At 44.4% G+C, this 19,966-nt stretch overlaps 1 protein-coding gene across 1 annotated transcript in view; it reads right to left on the bottom strand.

The window, feature by feature from the left end:
* Nucleotides 1–19,966, bottom strand: part of ppp1r13l (protein phosphatase 1, regulatory subunit 13 like) — a 77,428-nt gene that overhangs the window by 26,577 nt on the left and 30,885 nt on the right. The window contains exon 2 of the mRNA XM_045724898.1: nucleotides 14,212–14,274. Coding sequence (XP_045580854.1) covers nucleotides 14,212–14,245 — 34 coding nt within the window. The 5' untranslated portion in view covers nucleotides 14,246–14,274. The remainder of the gene's footprint in view (nucleotides 1–14,211; nucleotides 14,275–19,966) is intronic.

Here is a 19,966-nt window from a genome sequence, read left to right as displayed (position 1 = left end):
ACCAGGTAGGACAGTGGGCTAGGGGTTTAGAGTGTGTTAGGAAGGATTAGGAACCAGGTAGGACAGTGGGCTAGGGTTTAGAGTGTGTTAGGAAGGATTAGGAACCAGGTAGGACAGTGGGTTAGGGTTTAGAGTGTGTTAGGAAGGATTAGGAACCAGGTAGGACAGTGGGTTAGGGGTTTAGAGTGTGTTAGGAAGGATTAGGAACCAGGTAGGACAGTGGGTTAGGGTTTAGAGTGTGTTAGGAAGGATTAGGAACCAGGTAGGACAGTGGGCTAGGGTTTAGAGTGTGTTAGGAAGGATTAGGAACCAGGTAGGACAGTGGGTTAGGGGTTTAGAGTGTGTTAGGAAGGATTAGGAACCAGGTAGGACAGTGGGTTAGGGTTTAGAGTGTGTTAGGAAGGATTGGGAACCAGGTAGGACAGTGGGTTAGGGGGTTTAGAGTGTGTTAGGAAGGATTAGGAACCAGGTAGGACAGTGGGTTAGGGGTTTAGAGTGTGTTAGGAAGGATTGGGAACCAGGTAGGACAGTGGGCTAGGGTTTAGAGTGTGTTAGGAAGGATTGGGAACCAGGTAGGACAGTGGGTTAGGGTTTAGAGTGTGTTAGGAAGGATTAGGAACCAGGTAGGACAGTGGGTTAGGGTTTAGAGTGTGTTAGGAAGGATTAGGAACCAGGTAGGACAGTGGGTTAGGGTTTAGAGTGTGTTAGGAAGGATTAGGAACCAGGTAGGACAGTGGGTTAGGGTTTAGAGTGTGTTAGGAAGGATTAGGAACCAGGTAGGACAGTGGGTTAGGGTTTAGAGTGTGTTAGGAAGGATTAGGAACCAGGTAGGACAGTGGGTTAGGGTTTAGAGTGTGTTAGGAAGGATTAGGAACCAGGTAGGACAGTGGGTTAGGGTTTAGAGTGTGTTAGGAAGGATTAGGAACCAGGTAGGACAGTGGGTTAGGGGTTTAGAGTGTGTTAGGAAGGATTAGGAACCAGGTAGGACAGTGGGTTAGGGGTTTAGAGTGTGTTAGGAAGGATTAGGGAACCAGGTAGGACAGTGGGCTAGGGTTTAGAGTGTGTTAGGAAGGATTAGGGAACCAGGTAGGACAGTGGGTTAGGGTTTAGAGTGTGTTAGGAAGGATTAGGAACCAGGTAGGACAGTGGGTTAGGGTTTAGAGTGTGTTAGGAAGGATTAGGAACCAGGTAGGACAGTGGGTTAGGGTTTAGAGTGTGTTAGGAAGGATTAGGAACCAGGTAGGACAGTGGGTTAGGGTTTAGAGTGTGTTAGGAAGGATTAGGAACCAGGTAGGACAGTGGGTTAGGGTTTAGAGTGTGTTAGGAAGGATTAGGAACCAGGTAGGACAGTGGGTTAGGGTTTAGAGTGTGTTAGGAAGGATTAGGAACCAGGTAGGACAGTGGGTTAGGGTTTAGAGTGTGTTAGGAAGGATTAGGAACCAGGTAGGACAGTGGGCTAGGGTTTAGAGTGTGTTAGGAAGGATTAGGAACCAGGTAGGACAGTGGGTTAGGGGTTTAGAGTGTGTTAGGAAGGATTAGGAACCAGGTAGGACAGTGGGTTAGGGTTTAGAGTGTGTTAGGAAGGATTGGGAACCAGGTAGGACAGTGGGTTAGGGGTTTAGAGTGTGTTAGGAAGGATTAGGAACCAGGTAGGACAGTGGGTTAGGGGTTTAGAGTGTGTTAGGAAGGATTGGGAACCAGGTAGGACAGTGGGCTAGGGTTTAGAGTGTGTTAGGAAGGATTGGGAACCAGGTAGGACAGTGGGTTAGGGTTTAGAGTGTGTTAGGAAGGATTAGGAACCAGGTAGGACAGTGGGTTAGGGTTTAGAGTGTGTTAGGAAGGATTAGGAACCAGGTAGGACAGTGGGTTAGGGTTTAGAGTGTGTTAGGAAGGATTAGGAACCAGGTAGGACAGTGGGTTAGGGTTTAGAGTGTGTTAGGAAGGATTAGGAACCAGGTAGGACAGTGGGTTAGGGTTTAGAGTGTGTTAGGAAGGATTAGGAACCAGGTAGGACAGTGGGTTAGGGTTTAGAGTGTGTTAGGAAGGATTAGGAACCAGGTAGGACAGTGGGCTAGGGTTTAGAGTATGTTAGGAAGGATTAGGAACCAGGTAGGACAGTGGGCTAGGGTTTAGAGTGTGTTAGGAAGGATTAGGAACCAGGTAGGACAGTGGGTTAGGGTTTAGAGTGTGTTAGGAAGGATTAGGAACCAGGTAGGACAGTGGGTTAGGGTTTAGAGTGTGTTAGGAAGGATTAGGAACCAGGTAGGACAGTGGGTTAGGGTTTAGAGTGTGTTAGGAAGGATTAGGAACCAGGTAGGACAGTGGGTTAGGGGTTTAGAGTGTGTTAGGAAGGATTAGGAACCAGGTAGGACAGTGGGTTAGGGGTTTAGAGTGTGTTAGGAAGGATTAGGAACCAGGTAGGACAGTGGGTTAGGGTTTAGAGTGTGTTAGGAAGGATTAGGAACCAGGTAGGACAGTGGGTTAGGGGTTTAGAGTGTGTTAGGAAGGATTAGGAACCAGGTAGGACAGTGGGCTAGGGGTTTAGAGTGTGTTAGGAAGGATTAGGAACCAGGTAGGACAGTGGGCTAGGGGTTTAGAGTGTGTTAGGAAGGATTAGGAACCAGGTAGGACAGTGGGTTAGGGGTTTAGAGTGTGTTAGGAAGGATTAGGAACCAGGTAGGACAGTGGGTTAGGGGTTTAGAGTGTGTTAGGAAGGATTAGGAACCAGGTAGGACAGTGGGTTAGGGTTTAGAGTGTGTTAGGAAGGATTAGGAACCAGGTAGGACAGTGGGTTAGGGGTTTAGAGTGTGTTAGGAAGGATTAGGAACCAGGTAGGACAGTGGGTTAGGGTTTAGAGTGTGTTAGGAAGGATTAGGAACCAGGTAGGACAGTGGGCTAGGGGTTTAGAGTGTGTTAGGAAGGATTAGGAACCAGGTAGGACAGTGGGTTAGGGGTTTAGAGTGTGTTAGGAAGGATTGGGAACCAGGTAGGACAGTGGGTTAGGGGTTTAGAGTGTGTTAGGAAGGATTAGGAACCAGGTAGGACAGTGGGTTAGGGCTTAGAGTGTGTTAGGAAGGATTGGGAACCAGGTAGGACAGTGGGTTAGGGGTTTAGAGTGTGTTAGGAAGGATTAGGAACCAGGTAGGACAGTGGGTTAGGGGTTTAGAGTGTGTTAGGAAGGATTAGGAACCAGGTAGGACAGTGGGTTAGGGTTTAGAGTGTGTTAGGAAGGATTAGGAACCAGGTAGGACAGTGGGCTAGGGGTTTAGAGTGTGTTAGGAAGGATTAGGAACCAGGTAGGACAGTGGGTTAGGGGTTTAGAGTGTGTTAGGAAGGATTAGGAACCAGGTAGGACAGTGGGTTAGGGGTTTAGAGTGTGTTAGGAAGGATTGGGAACCAGGTAGGACAGTGGGCTAGGGGTTTAGAGTGTGTTAGGAAGGATTAGGAACCAGGTAGGACAGTGGGTTAGGGGTTTAGAGTGTGTTAGGAAGGATTAGGAACCAGGTAGGACAGTGGGTTAGGGGTTTAGAGTGTGTTAGGAAGGATTAGGAACCAGGTAGGACAGTGGGTTAGGGGTTTAGAGTGTGTTAGGAAGGATTAGGAACCAGGTAGGACAGTGGGTTAGGGTTTAGAGTGTGTTAGGAAGGATTAGGAACCAGGTAGGACAGTGGGTTAGGGTTTAGAGTGTGTTAGGAAGGATTAGGAACCAGGTAGGACAGTGGGTTAGGGTTTAGAGTGTGTTAGGAAGGATTAGGAACCAGGTAGGACAGTGGGTTAGGGCTTAGAGTGTGTTAGGAAGGATTAGGAACCAGGTAGGACAGTGGGTTAGGGTTTAGAGTGTGTTAGGAAGGATTAGGAATCAGGTAGGACAGTGGGTTAGGGTTTAGAGTGTGTTAGGAAGGATTAGGTGTGTAGAAGAGGAGGGACCTTTTGTTTATTTTCATTACTTGGACCCCGATCCCAAACATTTCCCTTCTCTTACCTTCCCGGGTTGTGGTTGTTAGCTTTTGTTTTCTTACTGGTTCTTTATGGGTGTTTTATATTGTTTATTTAATTACTTCACTAAACATCCCCTGAGGGCTAAAATTGAGTTCTGGTTGTGGTCTGATTTTATTTTTCGCTCATTACACCCCACATTTCTTCCCCTTTCATCTGGTTACCTGGTGTGTTTAGGCCCAGGCATTTACGTCTCCTCCTCAGACGAGCTACACCCGAGGGGACAACGTAATATGGGGGCTCATCCGGGATATTTATTGATCCAGCTTGTGCCCGCACACTAGGGTAGTAAAGGTGGATTGGGTGGTTGTTGTGTTGGGTGTAGTCTTTAGTGCTGTTGTTGTTAGGTGGAGGATTTAGAAAATGGCCAACTTTAACCTGAAGTTTTTTCTGGATAACCCAACGTGGGAGGGTTTTGAGAATTGTAGGAGAGTGGATTTAGAGACTTTGGCAGACCATTTCGATATCTCCGTGCCAAGGGGTTTTGTTAAGGCGGAGGTAAAGACATTGGTGTTAGCGGCGCTGATTGAAAAGCAGGTGTTGGTTTTGCCTCGGCCTACGGTTGGAGAGGTGGTGGATGCTCTGGGTACCCCGTCTAGGCCTGACGATGAGGTTGAGTATAAGGCCCCGGCCACCTTGCCTCGATTTGACCCTCTTCCTCCTATGCCTACGGCTGTACATTTACAGATGGAGGCAGAAGAGCGAGCACAAATCCGAAAGGATGAGCTACATCTCAAGTTGGAGATGCGCCGTCTGGCGTTGGAAGCAGAAAAGGACCTTAAGATAAGGCAGATGGACTTCGAAATGCGCAAATTGGAATTAGAGGCGGAGATGGCGAGGCTGGCCGGCTGTCCCTGCCATTTCCAATAGTGTGTTTTCCACCCCAGGATCTGCCTCTACCTTTGACATTAGCCGGCATATTGCTTTAGTTCCACAATTCCGTGAGTCTGAGGTTGACTCTTACTTTTGTGCATTCGAACGCATAGCAGTGGCTTTGAATTGGCCTAGGGATGTGTGGCCGCTTTTACTCCAATGTAAATTGTCCGGTAAAGCGCAGGAGGTATTGGGTACTCTTTCTCTCGCTGATAGTCTTAATTACGACATAGTTAAGGCTACTGTGCTCCGTGGGTATGAGCTTGTGCCAGAGGCTTATAGACAAAAGTTTAGAAAGCACTCCAAATCCTCTAAACTTTTATTGAATTCGCTAGAGAGGAGTCTCTCTTTTGACAAATGGTGCTCAGCGAGTAAAATCAATGACTTTGAAGGTCTTCGTGAATTAATGTTATTGGAAGAATTTTAAAAACAGCCTCCGAGAGCGGCTGGTTGTATACATTAATGAACAGAAAGTGTTAAAAGTTATCTGACGCCGCGGTGCTTGCAGATGAATTTGTGTTAACACATAAAACGGTGTTTCCCGTAGTGAGACTAGACCGGTTGTATCCTCTCCTGTCAACAATTCCCACCGTTACTCAGGAAGTACAGGAAGTACTCAGGAAGTACACGGCTGAATCAAAAGGAGGAAGGCGCATGTTTTTACTGTCATAAAGTAGGACACGTAATTTCGGAATGTACGTCTCTAAAACGCAAGTCACCAGCTTCAACCCCTAAACTCCATAAAAGTGTGGGTTTGATTAAAGTAACCAATAAGAGCTCTGTAAAGGAGAGTCCTGAAGTCGTCCTGATCAAAACGTACGACCCGTTCATATTTAAAGGCTTTGTTTCCCTGACAGGTGATTCTGGAGACCAAAAGCCAGTTTTGATATTGAGAGATACTGGTGCGGCTCAGTCTGTAATTCTCTCGAGTGTTCTGCCCTGGTCAGAAGAGTCTTATTGTGGCTCTAGTGTATTATTGAGGGGGATCGAAATGGGTTGTGTGCCTGTTCCGTTACATACTGTCCATTTGACTTCTGATCTAGTGAGTGGATGTTTCAGAATCGGTGTACAGTCCGAGCTTCCCGTAAATGGGGTTGCTCTAATCATGGGTAATGATCTAGCAGGAGGCAAAGTTGTGCCTGTGTTAGAAGTACTAGACAAGCCTGATGCTCAGTCAAGTGCGGATGTTTTGGGAACAACGTTTCCCGAAGCATTACCAGCGTGTGCCATTACGCGTGCGCAGTCACGTCGCTTAGGTACCATGGTAGACTTAGCTGACTCTGTGCTTGCACCTATGTTGAATGGGGAAGATAGTCAGTGTTCTACTCCTGTGTTCCCAGTGAGTTCTGATCATGATGATGGAAATAAAGACAAGACAATGGCTTCCTCGGTGGACTGTTTAAGGTTGCCAGTTACTCGGGAGGAGCTAATAGCTGCCCAGATAGAGGATGTGGGCTTGGCCAAATGTTTTTCCTCCATGTTACCTTTGAGTGAGAAAAAGAGGAAAGGTGTGACGTATTTCCTTGAGAAGGGGCTTCTGATGAGAAAATGGACTCCCCGTGCTGACCTAGAAAATGATTGGAGTTCTGTTTGCCAGATTGTAGTTCCTGCCCCGTTTTTCAGACGAAGGTGTTGTCCCTAGCTCATGATATTCCCTGGTCTGGTCATCTAGGGGTGACTAAAACCTACGACCGAATCCTCCGGCATTTCTTCTGGCCGGGAATGAAACGGGATGTGGCTCGCTATTGCCGTACATGTAGTACTTGCCAAGTGGTGGGGAAGCCTAACCAGGTAATTTCCCCGGCTCCTCTCTGCCCTATTCCGGTCATGGGAGAGCCGTTTGAGAATGTAATCCTCGATTGTGTTGGTCCCTTACCCAGGACTAAGTCGGGTAATCAATTCTTGTTAACAATAATGTGCACTGCTACAAGGTACCCAGAGGCGATTCCTATGCGTAAAATCACAAGTAAGGCAATTGTGAAGGCGCTGATTAAGTATTTCTCTACCTTTGGATTTCCAAAAATTGTACAGACGGATCAAGGCACAAATTTTACATCAAAATAGTTTGGAAGTGTGTTGAAGTCCTTGTCAGTGTCCCATCAGATGTCTAGCGCTTACCACCCGGAGAGTCAGGGCGCGCTGGAACGTTGGCATCAGACGCTAAAAGCTATGTTGCGTAAATACTGTATGGATACAGGAAAAGATTTGGATGAGGGGGTGCCTTACGTGCTGTTTGCTATTCGGGAGACCGTACAAGAGTCTCTTGGGTTTAGCCCAGCTGAGCTAATCTTTGGTCATACCGTGAGAGGGCCTCTCAAGGTACTGAAAGAACAACTTATGGCTGATGATTCAGTTGGGTCCTCTACTAATGTACTAGACTATGTTAGTCAAGTCCAGGAGCGGTTGCATGACGCCTGTGCTGTAGTCTTCCACACAAAAGAAAATTAAACGTAATTTTGATGTTAAATCTGTGTTTCGTTCTTTTCAACCAGGTGACCAAGTCTTGGTGTTGTTGCCGGTACCCGGCTCGTGTCTCTCTTCCAGTTTCTCTGGCCCATATGTAGTGGACCGAAAACTCAGTGATACTGATTATGTTATCAAAACGCCAGACCGTAGACGCCCATTCCGGGTATGTCACGTTAACATGATTAAAGCCTATCTGGTTAGAGGTGGTATCGAGTCTCCCATTACCAGTGGAAAACCTGTTGTATCCTCTGTTGCTTCTGTGAGCCTGGTTACTCACCCAGGAGTCGGCATAAATGATGAGGACGGTTTGGTGATGCGGAATACTCCTGAGCAGTGTGCTCGTTCGTGTAATTCGGAGATGGTGGCGTCTCTCCTAACCCACCTTCAGGCTCTGATCAGGCCCTACACCCAAACGAGGGCACTGCGCTCATCCACCTCTGGCCTGCTGGCCCCCCTACCTCTGAGGAAGCACAGTTCCCGCTCAGCCCAGTCAAAACTGTTCGCTGCTCTGGCACCCCAATGGTGGAACAAGCTCCCTCACGACGCCAGGACAGCGGAGTCAATCACCACCTTCCGGAGACACCTGAAACCCCACCTCTTTAAGGAATACCTGGGATAGGATAAAGTAATCCTTCTAACCCCCCCCTTAAAAGATTTAGATGCACTATTGTAAAGTGGTTGTTCCACTGGATATCATAAGGTGAATGCACCAATTTGTAAGTCGCTCTGGATAAGAGCGTCTGCTAAATGACTTAAATGTAAATGTAAAAATGTGTTGCACTTGAATGATCAGCAGAGATCTGATATTGAGTTACTAATCACTGATTTTCCAAGTCTCTTTCAGGATGTTCCCAGTCGTACCAATGTGTTGAAACATGATATAAATGTAGGTGATGCTGCTCCAATCAAACAGCACCCTTATCGTGTGAATTCAACCAAGAGAGGAGTGATGAAGAAAGAGGTAACTTATTTACTGGAAAATGAGATGGCAATCCCCAGTGGCAGTCCTTGGAGTTCCCCGTCTGCCTGCTGATTCCAAAGCCTGACGGGACTCAAAGATTTTGCACTGACTACAGGAAAGTGAATAGTGTTACCATACCTGACTCATTCCCTTTACCTCGCATGCATGACTGTATAGACACCATTGGATCGGCTGCGTATGTTACTAAGCTTGACTTGTTAAAAGGTTATTGGCAGGTGCCTTTAACCCTTCGTGCCTCTGAGGTGTCTGCTTTTGTAACTCCTGACAGTTTCTGCCAGTACACAGTGATGGCTTTTGGAATGAGGAATGCTCCGGCCACGTTTCAACGTTTGGTAAATATTGTGTTGGCTGATGTTCCTGATTGTACTGCATATCTGGATGACCTGGTTGTTCATTCGACTACCTGGCTTGATCACATGAGCACATTGAGGGCTGTGTTTGCACGCTTGGCCAACGCTTCTTTGACCCTTAACTTAACCAAATGTGAGTTTGGAAAGGCTACGTATTTGGGTAAAGCGGTGGGTCGGGGTCAGGTGCGTACCGTAACAGCTAAGGTGGATGCTATCACCCGGTTTCCTGCCCCTGCCACTCGCCGAGAATTACGCAGATTCTTAGGCATGACGGGTTATTATCGTACATTTTGTAGGAATTTCTCAACAGTTGTAGCCCCAATGACTAGGTTACTCAGTCCTTCAGTATCCTTTGAGTGGACCGCTGAGTGTCAATCTGCTTTTGACTCTGTAAAAGCACTATTGTGTACTTCTCCTGTTCTTTCTGCCCCTGATTTCCAGAAACCATTTAAGTTGGAGGTGGATGCCAGTTCAGTGGGTGCAGGTGCTGTACTAGTACAGGAACACGATGGTCTTGATCACCCAGTTTGCTACTTCTCTCGAAAATCCAACAGCTGTCAGTCACGTTATTCCACTATCGAACAGGAGAGTCTGGCGCTGTTATTTGCCCTACAACTTTTTGAGGTTTATGTTGGCTCCAGTGTGTTGCCTGTTGTGGTATACTGGTTGTGGTCTGATTTAATTTTTCGCTCATTACACCCCACATTTCTTCCCCTTCCATCTGGTTTACCTGGTGTGTTTAGGCCCAGGCATTTACGTCTCCTCCTCAGACCAGCTACACCCGAGGGGAGAACGTAATAGCCATCAAACCAAAAAACACAGCATCTACCATAGTAAAAATATGTTATTGAATTAGATTTTTTTTTTTTTTTTTTTATCAAAATACATGTGTTTATTAGGCTACTGTGCAGACAAAACCAACAGGACAAAAAATAAAGTTTTTAATATTGTGATAGTGAGGAGCAAAAATAATCTTAACATTTTCCAAATAAAAATCTGATTTATCAAGACCAGCTATGTCAAATCAGTGATATTTATTCCCATAGTAATTCTAATTAAGTAGTTAAATCGGATCCATGAATATATTTAACGTCCCTAAACTTCGGCAAGAGTCCTGCTGATTAGTTGAAATATTTTTATCATTATTATATTAACGAAAGCATAAAGATGGTTGATGAAGAAATACTGTAGAGTATATGCTTTATCCAATATTTTGGGGTTGCATGAGGTTTGTAGTTTACATTTGTAAAATTTCTGAGTACTTAATACATTGCATGTTGGGGGATTTTTTTTTCTTCTTCTCACACCTACAGTAGCCGAGCTATTAGACTACTCTTTTGTAAAGGTATAACCTCCCTGTGCCTCAGTTGGTAGAACATGGTGTTTGCAACGCCAGGGTTGTGGGTTCGATTCCCACGGGGGGCCAGTAGGGAATTATTATAATTTTTTTTTTAAATGTATGCATTCACTACTGTAAGTCGCTCTGGATAAGAGCGTCTGCTAAAATGACTAAAATGAAAAAGTCTATCGTCCTGCTAATAGCCCATGATGTAAACGTTGTCTGCACCCATAGATTTTAGGCCTGCAGTAGGTTATAACTATCCATGCCTTCTGGGAATATTTAAAAGTCCAAAAGTTTTGGGTGGAGTTAGAAGTTTGGCTGTCAGAAGTATTAAAAAAAACAACCAATGTCAGCCTTTAAATGCTTTATTATCCAAATGTTTAAAGTGCGTGTAGGCGACAGAGAGAATGCATTTGACTGTTTTTAATATCAGGAGGAACGGAAAATTGCATGTCAATTCATAAACCATGTGCCATGGAATCGGTACAATCGAAAATCTCTTCCCAACTATTTTGCAATCTATATGGGACAGCTGTCAATTTTTTGGTCCTTAAATTACTGGTATATAATTTTTATTTATCACAATTTTCTTTTAACAAATTTTGGTCTTTAATGCAGGGCCGACAGACAAGTGGTACGAAAAAGTAAGGAACTTGTTTGTCGGCTCTGCATTAAAGACCCCTTCCATTTGCCTCCTACATTTTTGCGGTAATGCTGCAATTAGTTAGTTGTAATTTTGAGCAGACATTTCCATATTTTTGTTATCTGCATGTGTGACATAACTCCACCAGTCCTATTTATGATATCATTTACAAAGCAATACCTTTTTTTTTTTATAACTTTTTTTCAAAACTATTGTTTATTTTTTTATTATCAATTAGTATATTTGAGTTTAACCACAATATTTGTGTCTTTTCTGATGGATTAAACATTGCAACCAGATTTCTATGGCTTGTTTTGAAAAGAGCGATATTTTGGAGATGATTTTATTTTCAAATAACCGAAAGTGAGAGGTTGTAATCTGAATAAAGGGAAAAAGGCCAATTCTTGAACATGGGGTGAGACATTCTTACTAATCTGCTGGAGAACCAGTTCAGATTTAAGTATAACTTTTGTATGACTGAAGCCTTTAGTGAGAGGTCTAATGCTTTAATATTTAATAATTTCTGCCCTCCGAATTCATATTCATTATATATATATATATATATAGGCCCTTTTAAGTTTGTCTGGCTTGCCGTTACAAATAAAATAAATTATTTGAGCAAAAAATATTCCAAAACAGGTCGCTAGGTGTAGGGAAGGCCATAAGCAAATAGGTCAACTGGGATATGACTAAAGAGCCCAATCTTTCAATGCTATAAGTGAATTATTGATGACCAGAACTAGAAACACATCAGATGGCTTCCACAACATGTGAACAATATCAGAAAAAATATCAGAAAAAAATAGGATTGATAGACCTAACAACTAGAAACGGGAAGATATTTTAGTAAGTGGTGTCAGATGTGGTCACGTGACATTTCAAAGTGTTACTAAACCTCTCCAAAGTGGCATATGTCTGTAAATGAGAATTTCAGTGCTACAACATATTTGCAATGCCTAAATGCTATTTGTTCAGTATAAAAACACAATTTCTACCATATCAACCTCACTCAAACATTGTGGTGGTGTTATGGGGTCTCCAGGGTACATTCAAGTGTCCTTTCAACCTCTCCAAAGTGTCCGAATGTGGTAATTGCACTGTGTTTGCCCACTGGATGTGCCTAAAAAGTATTGTTCACTATAAAAACTAAACACCAACAGCTCTCAAACATTGTAGTGGTGTCGGGGGACATACAGGGGATATCCAAGTGTGCCTGAACGCTTAGCCTAGGCATATCCAATGTATCCCACATACAAATTAACTGTTTACAAAAACAAAATGTAAAAGCAACAGATATACAGTACCAGTCGAAAGTTTGGACACAACTACTCATTCAAGGGTTTTTCTTTATTTTTTTACTTTTTTCTACATTGTAGAATAATAGTGAAGACATCAAACCTATGAAATAACACATATGGAGTCACGTAGTAACCAACCAATCATGTAGTAACCAACCACCCTTTGCCTTGATGACAGCTTTGCACACTCTTGGCATTCTCTCAACCAGCTTCATGAGGAATGCTTTTCCCACAGTCTTGAAGGAGTTCCCACATATGCTGAGCACTTGTTGGCTGCTTTTCCTTCACTCTGCGGTCCAACTCATCCCAAACCATCTCAATTGGGTTGAGGTCAGGTGATTGTGGATACCAGGTCATCAAACAGTAACACTTTGGAGACAAAGGCAGAGGTGAGAACCACAAATAAAACAAATGAGAGTTTAGTGGCCCCTCCAATGGCCCTGAGAGTTTAGTGGCCTCTCCAATGGCCCCTCCAATGGCCCTGAGAGTTTAGTGGCCCCTCCAATGGCCCTGAGAGTTTAGTGGCCCCTCCAATGGCCCTGAGAGTTTAGTGGCCCCTCCAATGGCCCTGAGAGTTTAGTGGCCCCTCCAATGGCCATGAGAGTTTAGTGGCCCCTCCAATGGCCCCTTGGCCCTGGGAGTTTAGTGGCCCCTCCAATGGCCCTGAGAGTTTAGTGGCCCCTCCAATGGCCATGAGAGTTTAGTGGCCTCTCCAATGGCCCTGAGAGTTTAGTGGCCTCTCCAATGGCCCTGAGAGTTTAGTGGCCCCTCCAATGGCCCTGAGAGTTTAGTGGCCCCTCCAATGGCCCTGAGAGTTTAGTGGCCCCTCCAATGGCCATGAGAGTTTAGTGGCCCCTCCAATGGCCCTGGGAGTTTAGTGGCCCCTCCAATGGCCCTGAGAGTTTAGTGGCCCCTCCAATGGCCCTGAGAGTTTAGTGGCCCCTCCAATGGCCCTGAGAGTTTAGTGGCCCCTCCAATGGCCCTGAGGGTTTAGTGGCCCCTCCAATGGCCCCTCCAATGGCCCTGAGAGTTTAGTGGCCCCTCCAATGGCCCTGAGAGTTCAGTGGCCCCTCCAAAGTTACAAGGATGAAACTTAAAACAGAAAACAGTGAACTAATATGAAACACAGACAATAACTACTTTGGAATTATATAACATTGAAATCACTTGTTACATAGGGCCTATGTAAACTAAATCCAAAGCAACAAAAAAAAAGCAGACAAGTTATAATAAACTAAATACATATTGAAAATTAACTATATAAAGCCATGAAAACCATTTTACTTACAGATCTGAAAGTGGATCCAATCTTAGCCGGCCGAGTCGAAATCCTCTTGTTAGGTTCCTGTCCGATATTCTTAGTAGATATATTATATTTTTTCTTACCCCCTTGAGAAGCCGCCTTTTATAATAAAGCCATGAAATTAAAGCGATGTAATCTGTTTTACAATGTAACGTAGCGTGCTCTGTGCATCTCGTCTCTGAGCCAGATAGCAATAGTTTGCATTTAGGCATTATTAGGTTCTAGGCCTTTCTTTGTCCCCACCCAGTTCAACTGCATATCCCTGGAAAGCTTATCTCATTGGCTACAAGACTGTCAAGGTGCCATTGTAGCCAATCCCCTGGGTAATGGATGCCTACGGGGCGTAAGCTCATATTCTTTATGCGCAAAGATATAGTCACCCAGTGGACATCTGATGTTGCCGTTAAGTCATACATCATCAAATAACAACATGGCAATAGGCAAGATGTGTTCCTACCGATCCCCCTCCCCCATGTAGCTATAGATCAAAACGCAGAACAAATCGAAGCTTACATTGATGAAAGATGTTTTCTGTTTGGCGAAAACGTGTAAAATAAACATTTTGACTCTCGGGGCTGGTGATCAATAACAGTAGGCAGATAAATTATATATCTTAATGAACGGTGGAGTCCCTGCTTTCGGTTTATTTTCGTTTATACTTCACAACGCTAACTGGAACGTAGCTACAGTAGCAGCCATCTTGAAATTAGGTCATCGGTTTTGACCTGCCCTTATATATATATATATATATTTGTATGCCCATATATGGTAGTAAGTCACACCAAAGATTTTGAAAACACCAATCAATAGCCAAGATACTCAGCTTTCCGCAGACAACCTGCTCTTGCAGATAGGGGCTACCGTTATCATACCAGACTGAATGGAATAGATTATAATACGGTCCCCAAATATGGGGACTTTACACTTAAGAGGTCAAGACGGGAGTTGTAATACTCACACATGCTGCTACCATATGTATTCTGGGAACTCATGGCTGCGGAGTGCTGGTGGAGTCCACTTCCTGGATTAACAAACACATGAAAACAACAATAAACAATAGAAACAAAACGCATGACAACAAGCAGGATGAGAGAGATAACTACACTCACACACACACCGATACTTAGCTTAAACATTTGAAGGGTAAAAAAAAAAATGGATCCTGATTATATTAAGCGATCTACAAGTACGCTTTCCTCCGCGAGGCTTTATGCTACAAACACGTTAGAGACGCGCTGTAAATACGAGGAGAAAGATGCAACTTCCATCTTCATGTGGATATTTGGTTTGTCTCTCTGACATTCAGAGGCTGAGCTACGATGTTCATGTGGATATTTGGTTTGTCTCGCTGACATTCAGAGGCTGAGCTACGATGTTCATGTGGATATTTGGCTCAGCGGGTCAGAACTTGAACACGAGACAGCACACGGAACTCAGCGGGTCAGAACTTGATTCTGGGTCAGGCAACCACCATCTCAATCAGTTTGTTAGAGAAGTATATTTTCCCTATCAATATTATATAAAATGATAATAAACCCAAAAAGATGTCATGTACTAGCTTGAAACAACAAAAATATCCCTGAATCAAAACAGCTTTTGATATACTGTATACACTGCTATACACTAACCCTAACCCTATAGCTACTGTTAGCTAACCCTAACCCTATAGCTACAGTTAGCTAACCCTAACCCTTTAGCTACTGTTAGCTAACCCTAACCCTTTAGCTACTGTTAGCTAACCCTTACCCTTTAGCTACTGTTAGCTAACCCTAACCCTTTAGCTACTGTTAGCTAACCCTAACCCTATAGCTACTGTTAGCTAACCCTAACCCTATAGCTACTGTTAGCTAACCCTAACCCTATAGCTACTGTTAGCTAACCCTAACCCTATAGCTACTGTTCGCTTACCCTGACTCTATAGCTACTGTTAGCTTACCCTGACTCTATAGCTACTGTTAGCTTACCCTAACCCCATAGCTACTGTCAGCTAACCCTGACCCTATAGCTACTGTCAGCTAACCCTGACCCTATAGCTACTGTCAGCTAACCCTGACCCTATAGCTACTGTCAGCTAACCCTGACCCTATAGCTACTGTCAGCTAACCCTAACCCTATAGCTACTGTTAGCTAACCCTAACCCTATAGCTACTGTTAGCTAACCCTGACCCTATAGCTACTGTTAGCTAAGCCCTAACCCTATAGCTACTGTTAACTAACCTTAACCCTTGTCTACCGTTACCTAACCCTATATCTAAAATTAACTAACACTATATCTACCATTAGCTAACCCTAAAGCTACCATTAGCTAACCCTAACCCTATAGCTACTGTGAGCTAACCCTAACCCTTTAGCTACTGTTAGCTAACCCCATAGCTACTGTGAGCTAACCCTAACCCTATAGCTACTGTTAGCTAACCCTAACCCTATAGCTACTGTTAGCTAACCCTAACCCTTTAGCTACTGTTAGCTAACCCTAACCCTTTAGCTACTGTTAGCTAACCCCATAGCTACTGTGAGCTAACCCTAACCCTATAGCTACTGTTAGCTAACCCTAACCCTATAGCTACTGTTAGCTAACCCTAACCCTATAGCTACTGTGAGCTAACCCTAACCCTATAGCTACTGTGAGCTAACCCTAACCCTATAGCTACTGTTAGCTAACCCTAACCCTTTAGCTACTGTTAGCTAACCCTAACCCTAACCCTAAAGCTACTGTTAGCTAACCCTAACCCTATAGCTACTGTTAGCTAACCCTAACCCTTTAGCTACTGTTAGCTAACCCTAACCCTTTAGCTACTGTTAGCTAACCCCATAGCTACTGTGAGCTAACCCTAACCCTATAGCTACTGTTAGCTAACCCTAACCCTATAGCTACTGTTAGCTAACCCTAACCCTTTAGCTACTGTTAGCTAAGCCTAACCCTTTAGCTACTGTTAGCTAACCCCATAGCTACTGTGAGCTAACCCTAACCCTATAGCTACAGTTAGCTAACCCTAACCCTATAGCTACTGTTAGCTAACCCTAACCCTATAGCTACTGTGAGCTAACCCTAACCCTATAGCTACTGTTAGCTAACCCTAACCCTTTAGCTACTGTTAGCTAACCCTAACCCTATAGCTACTGTTAGCTAACCCTAACCCTATAGCTACTGTGAGCTAACCCTAACCCTTTAGCTACTGTTAGCTAACCCTATAGCTACTGTGAGCGAACCCTAACCCTATAGCTACTGTTAGCTAACCCTAACCCTATAGCTACTGTTAGCTAACCCTAACCCTATAGCTACTGTTAGCTAACCCTAACCCTATAGCTACTGTGAGCTAACCCTAACCCTATAGCTACTGTGAGCTAACCCTAACCCCATAGCTACTGTTAGCTAACCCTAACCCTATACCTACTGTTAGCTAACCCTATAGCTACTGTGAGCTAACCCTAAAGCTATCATTAACTAACCCTGACCCTATGACCTGATACTATATGACCAACAGTATGTGGACACCTGCTCGTCGAACATCTCATTCCAAAATTATGGGCATTAATATGGAGTTGGTCCCCCCTTTGCTGCTATAACAGCCTCCACTCTTCTGGGAAGGCTTTCCACTAGATGTTGGAACATTGCTGAGGGGACTTGCTTTCATTCAGCCACAAGAGCATTAGTGAGGTCGGGCACTGATGTTGGGCGATTAGGCCTGGCTCGCAGTCGATGTTCCAAAGCTCCCTCACGACGCCAGGACAGCGGAGTAAATCTCCACCTTCCGAAAACACCTGAAACCCCACCTCTTTAAGGAATACCTAGGATAGGATAAAGTAATCCTTCTAACCCCCCCTAAAGATTTAGATGCACTATTGTAAAGTGGTTGTTCCACTGGATATCATAAGGTGAATCCACCAATTTGTAAGTCGCTCTGGATAAGAGCGTCTGCTAAATGACTTAAATGTAAATGTAATCCCAAAGGTATTCGATCTGGTTGAGGTCAGGGCTCTGTGCAGGCCTGTCAAGTTCTTCCACACCGATCTCGACAAACCATTCCTGTACGAACCTCGCTTTGTGCACGGAGGAATTGTCATGCTGAAACAGGAAAGGGCCTTCCCCAAACTTGTCACAAAGTTGGAAGAACAGAATCGTCTAGAATGTCATTGTATGCTGTAGCGTTAAGATTTCCCTTCACTGGAACTAAGGGGCCTGAACCATGAAAAACAGCCCCAGACCATTATTCCTCCTCCACCAAACTTTACAGTTGGCACTATGCATCAGGGCGGGTAGTGTTCTCCTGGCATCCACCAAACCCAGATTCCTCTGTCAGACTGCCAGATGGTGAAACGTGATTCATCACTTCAGAGAAGGCGTTTCCACTGCTCCAGAGTCCAATGCCGGTGAGCTTTACATCACTCCAGCTGATGCTTGGCATTATGCATGGTGATCTTAGGCTTGTGTGCGGCTGCTCGGCCATGGAAACCCATTTCATGGATCTCCCGACGAACATGGGGGGTCCGGTATGCCCCCGGACCCCCCATTGTATGTATGTATGTATGTATGTATGTATGTATGTATGTATATATATATAACAGTGCCTTCAGAAAGTATTCACACCCCTTGACTTTTACCACATTTTGTTGTGCTACAGCCTGAATTTACAATGGATTACATTGAGCTTTTGTGTCACTGGCCTACACACACACACACACACACACACACACACACACACACACACACACACACACACACACACACACACACACACACACACACACACACACACACACACCATAATGTCAAAGTGGATTATTATTTATTTTTTTACAAATATATATTACATTAAAATACTGAAATGTATTGGTCAATAAGTATTCATCCCCTTTGTTATGACAAGCCTAAATACTTTCAGGAGTTAAGGTGCAAGTCACATAATAAAGTTGCATGGACTCACTCTGTGTTCAATAATAGTGTTTAACATGATTTTTTTCGTGACTACCTCATCTCTCAATTATCTGTAAGGTCCCTCAGTTGAGCAGTGAATTTCAAACAAAGATTCAACCACAAAGACCAGGGAGGCTTTCCAATACCTCGCAAAAAAAACCAATAAAAATCTAAAGCTGACATTGAATATCCCTTTGATGTTGGTGAAGTTATTCATTACACTTTGGACGGCGTATCAATACACCCAGTCAATGTAATGTTTTCTTCACCTCAAACAGCAAGTAAACAAAAGTCTGTTTCCAGCTCTCTTACGATAACCATTCGAACGGGAAAAATGTAATGCTCTGGTCCATATCACATTTACGTAAGTATTCAGACCTTTTACTCAGTACTTTGTTGAAGAACCTTTGGCAGCGATTACAGCCTCGAGTCTTCTTGGGTATGACGCTACAAGCTTGGCAACACCTGTATTTGGGGAGTTTCTCTCATTCTTCTCTGCAGATCCTCTCAAGCTCTGTCAGGTTGGATGTGGAGCGTCGCTGTCCAGATATAGGTGAAGGTCGAACGTCCTCCGAAACACGACCCAGCCAAGCCGCACTACTTCTTGACACATTGCTTACTTAACCCGGAAGCCAGCCGCAACAATGTGTCGGAGGAAACATCGTACACCTGGTGACTGAAGCCAGCCGCACCAAAATACACGTTTTAAGATTGGTTGAAAGAAAAAAAGATGACTCTCGGTCGACTAAGATTTTTTTTGGGGTCAGGGACAGCCATTTTCAACAGACACTGGGAGACAAATTTTTTATATATATTTTCTTTTAGCCAAACAAGAACTGAAAGCACAAGGCCAAATATGACTTGCCTAGTTAAATAAAGATAAAAAAAATATATATATATATAAAAAAACAATAAAAAAAAAACAATACACTGGAGTTGGTTACCAAGACGATTGTTCCTAAGTTACAGTTTTGACTTGCAAATCTATGCTATCTAGGTCCAAAGTTGTTCATAAAGGCAAAAGGTTGCTGCTTTGAAGAACCTCAAATATAAAATATATTTAGATTTGTTTAGCACTTTTTTTGGTTAATACATGATTCCATACGTGTCATTTCATAGTTTTTATGTCTTCACTGTTTTTCTACAATGTAGAATGAGTAGGTGTGTCCACACTTTTGACTGGTACTGTTTGTATTGTGCTTTAGAGGAGTTGGAAACAGTTAAACATCTGAGCCATCTGAACCGGGCTCGGATCGAGGGAGGGAGAGAAAAGGAGAGAGGGAGGGAGAGAGAGAGAGGAAAGGAGGGAGAGGAAAGGAGAGAGGGAGGAGAGAGGAAAGGAGAGAGGGAAGGAGGGAGAGGAAAGGAGAGAGAGGAAAGAGAGAGGAAAGGAGAGAGGGAAGGAGGGAGAGGAAAGGAGGGAGGGAGGGAGGGAGGGAGAGGGAGGGAGAGAGAGGAAAGGAGAGAGGGAAGGAGGGAGAGGAAAGGAGAGAGGGAAGGAGGGAGAGGAAAGGAGAGAGAGGAAAAGAGAGAGGAAAGGAGAGAGGGAGGGAGAGAGAGGGAGAGGAAAGGAGAGAGCGGGGGAGGGGAGGGAGAGGGAGGGAGAGAGAGGAAAGGAGAGAGGGAGGGAGAGCGAGGGAGGGAGAGAGAGGAAAGGAGAGAGAGGGAGAGGGAGGGAGGGAGAGGGAGGGAGAGAGAGGAAAGGAGAGAGAGAGAGAGAGGGAGAGGGAGGGAGGGAGGGAGAGGGAGGAAAGGAGAGAGGGAGGGAGGGAGAGGAAAGGAGAGAGGGAGGGGAAAA

Source organism: Salmo salar, chromosome ssa09 (assembly GCF_905237065.1).
Source record: "Salmo salar chromosome ssa09, Ssal_v3.1, whole genome shotgun sequence".
Classification (NCBI taxonomy): domain Eukaryota; kingdom Metazoa; phylum Chordata; class Actinopteri; order Salmoniformes; family Salmonidae; genus Salmo; species Salmo salar.
Note: the sequence above shows the minus strand (reverse complement) of the source record. Positions and strands in the feature narration are given on the sequence as shown.